At 37.1% G+C, this 6,000-nt stretch overlaps 1 protein-coding gene across 1 annotated transcript in view; it reads right to left on the bottom strand.

Annotated features, from left to right (window-relative positions):
• Positions 1–3,087: 3,087 nt before the first annotated feature.
• The window catches only part of LOC122966781, a 36,849-nt gene continuing 33,936 nt past the window's right edge, over positions 3,088–6,000 (bottom strand). The window contains exon 30 of the mRNA XM_044331111.1: positions 3,088–3,515. Within this exon, the coding sequence (XP_044187046.1) occupies positions 3,189–3,515 (327 nt within the window). The 3' untranslated portion in view covers positions 3,088–3,188. The remainder of the gene's footprint in view (positions 3,516–6,000) is intronic.

Here is a 6,000-nt window from a genome sequence, read left to right as displayed (position 1 = left end):
ATGAGTGATTATAAGATTGAAAACACCTGTGATACTATTTACAACACAATAGTCTACTTAAAGTATCACTACAAATCAATTATTTCTTACAACTCCTAAAGGGTACCATAATAAAATATATTTTAATTTCAACACTGTTCAGGGTGAATGGTGCATTATTTTAATAAAATGCAAGGGTACCAATAATTTTTGCCACGTCTGTAACTCACTCATAACCTGAGGTACAGATGAGATTCTGAACAACAAAAATGAAATTATTTGATCAGACAGACAACAGTAGAGCATGCTGCATCTTATTAGAACATAAACAGATACTAGACTTTTGGAAAGCCTCAATAATAAGTTTACAGGAGAGAGATGACAGAAGAGGGTGGAGAGTGATGGGGAACCACATGCAACAAAGGTTTCTGGCCAGACTCAAACTGTGGATGTTGCAGTTCATGGTTAGCACCTTAAACCAGACTACTTGTCTTTTAACTGAGTTTTTTCTTTTGACCTTTTATGTTAAAAAATAAACAAACATTTTTTTTGTTTTTACCAGCAGATGGTATCCTCCTTCATTACTTTTCGCTACACTAGCAGTGTTGGTGTCGGTTGGTCTATCACTTTGGATCAGATCGAAATAGTGGGTTGGAAGCTCAAACTGCCGAAAGAATTTTACATTTGTCTAATGGTGTCAACATCATCAGATGAGTACAGTTTTGAGGTCCTGCTAGTTGAGTATTTCTCATTTGGGAAACTTTTTACTTTCTTTTAAAGACTTTTACTTTTGACCTTCTGTTGTTCCCTTTCCTACTTCGGTGTTTGCCAGTTTTGTTCCATGATTGCTTCAACTTCAACTCTCTCTTTAAAGAAAACACATGCAGCCAGTGTGCCACTGGTAGAGAGTCTCTCCTTTCTTTGCTGTTGCTTGTCTCGTGTAGTCTGGTGGAGATCCTCCTTCTGAAGTGCAAGTCCTTCAAGGACTCTGTTTCTCTATGTTGCTCTGTTTAGAGCAATGTGATGGTATGACCTCAGGACTCTGATGTGTCAATACATGCATATATTCCACAGAGCTACATAAGATTATACAAGCAAACTATTATTAATGTGGACCATGTGGACAATTCCAAAAAATAATTTTAAACCATTGTAGACAACAATAAAAAGACTACATAATGAAATAAACATCTTGTGGTACGCTACAATAAAAAAGATGGATTACCATGAACTTTGGCACAGACATTCATGTCCACCTCTAGACACTAGCATGGCTCTATAAACTCTTAGTCTTATTGTTAAACATAAATATTCATGTCTTGATCAAAACACGTAAAAATTCAAGAACAAATGTATTAATCATCCTATATTTAGCTGCTACATTCTAACCTGATAAGTGTGCAGTTATAAATGTAGGCTGTGTATTAGATTAAACACACATACAATCACTTTTTCTGTGCATTTCTTTATTTGTGTAAACAAAACAAATTAACTGCTATATTAACATGTCGCTTTTTAGAAATAAAACGGAGCAACAGCATGTGGGCTCACAGCACAAAAATATGTCAATGAATCAAGTAAAAAATTTTAAAGATTTTTACTTCAGTTTAAAGCAGGTCATTATGACAACATGACAAATGGGAAAATTGTTTACAATTTTCACATTTACTGGACAGTTTTGTGTGACAGTGCTTGGTAAGACTTGAAATTGACATTTATCTTTCAAGGCAAAATAATCATCAATTTAAAGTGCAGCTTTTAAGTATTTATAAAGCAAATACTGTTTAAGTGCTTTGTCTTTTCAGGTAGTGACCTCTGTTATTGTACAGTAGCTCTGTGATATTATGAGGTAGGTGATGGACAGGCAAATCATTGTCACTGTGTTCATCAGACATCTAAGATATGCTTCTTAAAGATTTTTCAGTCCATTTGTTAAAGACTGCAGGAAAACCTGTTTAACAATCATTCACGTCTAAACACTACAGAAAGTGAAAATCATATAAGATTACACATATTTCATTGTTGTGATGATTAAAAAATAACAATAAAAAAACACATAGCTTCAAAAAGCTGCAAGGCTACATATACAAACATTTGTTCAGTGGAGCTTAAATAATTCTTCATTTTACACCCACATTATCCCTTTCATTCATAGACCGAAAGCAGTTAGCGTCCAGAATCTCTTATTTGGCCAAAAAGAAAAAAGGTCAACAATAACCAAATTATAAAACTGTGTACAACACGAACAGCACAAATCATGTTTTATTGTTGGAATAGAGTAGAGAAGTGAGCTGGAGGTGTCGTTTTAACTAAAAATTCTAAAAAATCCTGAAAAGTTTGCCTCGCCACAAAACATGAGCTGTGTCCCAATTACATATTACACACTAATTGTAATCAGATTTTGAGTGTGTAGTGTGTTCATACTAGAAAAGTGACCAAATTAAAGGATAGGTTCACATTTTTAAATTCTATCTTAATATATTCACAGGCCAAAATGTACACTGAAAGAGTTATTGGTCCCTGTAATTATTCCTCTTGGTTTAATATGTATATTAAATACCCTACTTTGAATAATAATTTGTGTCGGATATGGTTTTACCACAAAAAAAAGTTCAATTATCTTGTTAAAAACCTTAAAATGGCATCTCTTCCTTCTTCCTCATTAAAAATTCCAGGATCTATGAATATGCAAATATTTTTCATTTCAAAAGTTTTCCTGCTGGACACAAGATGTCTCCTACTTCACTGTAAGATCCATTCTCAGTGTTTGTTCCACATCACACTTGTGTAAGTTGAATATTGGACCATGATTGGCTTCCAAATTATTTGTGATGTCACAATTCATGCTTGTAGTCCCGCCCCTTAAAATTACATTTACAATGAGCTCAGAGAAACTTCCCACTTTCAGTAGCTGAATGAGAAAAACAGCTTTCTAGTGTCAAACTCTGCACATGCATCATTCTGCACAGTGAAGCTAAAACATTCAACTGTAGGAACCAGATTTTTGAGTGGAGGAGACTTTAATTAAAAGACCACTCTGATGTAACCCAGCACACTTCACTTCTCTATTCCTAGTGGTCGCCAATAAAGACAGAATCGAGTCATGGATTAGTTAATGCAGCTTTAAGCCTATATTGTCTCTCATGGTTGTTTACATTCATTTGTGCCCGTCACATCATGTAAACCTATTTAGAGGTAAAGGTAGGTTCCTATAAGGTGAGGTGGAGGAACGCAGAGAAGACAAAGAGATGGAAGAAGAAGAAGAAGGGGTGAGCAGGTGAGCCCCCGCTGGTGGTGGTGGTGGTGGTGGTCTGGTTAGTGGACACAGTGCTGTTAGGTGCGGTGCTGTTGGTGGAGGCTGGAGATAAGAATGCTCCCACAGTCTGAGCCAGGAAGCTCTGAAAGCGGCTCAGTTTGGTGAAGACCATCACCGGATCTGCTCGTGTTTGATTGGTGGTGGTGTTGTTGCCTGACAACACAGCTGCCTGGAACCAAGAGCCGTCTATCTGACACATCATCGGACCCCCAGAATCATCCTGAACAACCAGAAAAGACGGATTGGTTCACGTCCAACATGTAGCTTCTAAAATAACTGGAGTGGACATTCAGTCACAGCATTCTGTGAAACTATTAAAAAAACAATATCTGCCTCTTATTTTTCTTGTTGCAAATCTGCCTTTCGGTGAAATCAGCAAACATTAAATCAGTATTATGATATAATTTTGAAGTTAATTCGTGCTGTTGTTTACCTTTGGACAGAGCCAGGCTTGCTCTTCCCCCTGTTTCTAGTCTTTGAGCTAAGCTAGGCTAACCGTATGCTGTGTGTAGCTTCCATAGATGTATAAATACAGCATCAAAGGCGGGCCCCTGTTCATTCCTAAGTTGCTCAGTGGCACATGAAGCCAAAAAAAACACTTCCTGGAAACAAACTGCACACATTCTAAGGGCCCGATGCTCCCATGGAGCAAGCTCACTAGAGACTTCTGCCGGCTGAGATGGCTAACTTCTAGTTTAGCCCTCCAGCTAACTTGAAAGGGGATAAAATAATTCAATCATGCGGCTCTTCCAGACTTTTGAAATGTGATCAGACCGAATGGATCAAATTCTGGTCGTGAAACAAGTCATTTGACGGGGTTGTGATGCTCAAAAAACTGTATCCGCTGATTTCCAGACGTCTCTTTCACAATGTAAGCAATATTTTTCCTAGGATGGCACAGTCATAACCCACCCTAGTTTGCCTCTGATTGGCTTACCCTGATATTCTTACCCTAACCCAAACGAATCTCACTCCTCATGCCTAAACCTAACCAACCCAACCAATGAGGCAACAAGTACTAGCCAATCAGAGGCAGAGTGGGGGGGGGAGGTCATGACTTTGCCATCTTAGGGAGGGAGTAATGTCAATCCAGAAATGTCAAACTGTTCATTTAAAGATTGCAAATGCACCATGCTAACCAAGCTAGCAGCTAGCACTATGGTCGGCTCCACCCTCTCATCCAAATATGGTTGCTTCTGGCTCCAAAAAGTAAACATGGCGACAGTTAAATCCAAGATGGCCACAGTTAAATCGCTAAACTCGAGGCTTCAAAACGGCAGTTCACAAACCAATGGGTGAGACCACAATGGCTACATCCATAGTTTTTACAGTCTATGGTCCATGCTCTACACCTGTGATGACGTAAAATGATGATGATTCATAGGTGTTTGAAACCTCAATTTACTGTTGCTAAAGAGTAAACTACTGAGTGTCTGTTTAGAGGGAGTAACGAATGAACCAACCTTTATTCTAGTGTCACCCTCAGGACAAATATTACATATTTAGTCCCACTATTGGTAAGGTTGTAGGAAAACCTTCAAATAAGGATTCCAAATGAATGTTGTCTTATATTCTAACATATCTGAACATGGATGAGGAGTGCTCAGCTAAATTGAAATTTCATTCCACAACTTTGAACCCAGTAGTTGAAGAAGTACTCAGATCCTTCACTTAAGTAAAAGTACCAATAGCAATAACCAGCAATGTAAAAATACTCCATTAGAAGTGAAAGTTGTGCATGAAAAATCCTGCTTAAGTACATAAGCATTATGAGCCTGATGTAGTTAAAGTATTGCAGTAAAAGTACATAAGTATTATGAGCCTGATGTAGTTAAAGTATTGCAGTAAAAGTACATACGTATTATGAGCCTGATGTAGTTAAAATATTGCAGTAAAAGTACATAATTATTATGAGCCTGATGTAGTTAAAGTATTGCAGTAAAAGTACATACGTATTATGAGCCTGATGTAGTTAAAATATTGCAGTAAAAGTACATAAGTATTATGAGCTTGATGTAGTTAAAGTATTGCAGTAAAAGTACATAATTATTATGAGCCTGATGTAGTTAAAGTATTGCAGTAAAAGTACATACGTATTATGAGCCTGATGTAGTTAAAATATTGCAGTAAAAGTACATAAGTATTATGAGCTTGATGTAGTTAAAGTATTGCAGTAAAAGTAGTGGTTTGGTCCCTCTGACTGATATATTATTATATATGACATCATTAGATTATTAATAGTGAAGCATCAGTGTTAGAGCAGCATGTTACTGTTGTAGCTGCTGGAGGTGGAGCTAGTTTACACTACTTTATATACAGTTAGCTAGTTTAGTCCAGTGGTTCCCAACCAAGGGGTCGGGCCCCTCCAAAGGGTCAGCAGATAAATCTGAGGGGTCGTGAAATGATTAATGGGAGAGGAAAGAAGAAAAAACAAAGTTCTGATACACAAATCTGTTTTCAGTTTTTGGACTTTTTCTCTAATCTTTGATTTTTGCTGAAATATTGGATCATTTGAACATTTATTGAAATGAAAGCATGTGAGAAGTTTAGAGGGAAAAATCACTATTTGGTGGAGCTGTTAACAACTCATAGACATGTGAAATGTGGCCCCAACTACACACCGCTTTTTGTAAGACGTCAGAGTAAGTACCTCAAAACTGTACTTAAGTACACTATTTGAGTAAATGGACTTAGTTACTTTCTAC

This window comes from Thunnus albacares, chromosome 17 (assembly GCF_914725855.1).
Source record: "Thunnus albacares chromosome 17, fThuAlb1.1, whole genome shotgun sequence".
Taxonomy (NCBI): Eukaryota; Metazoa; Chordata; class Actinopteri; order Scombriformes; family Scombridae; genus Thunnus; species Thunnus albacares.
The sequence above is the reverse complement of the archived record's forward strand: the minus strand, read 5'-3'. Positions and strand labels throughout refer to the sequence as shown.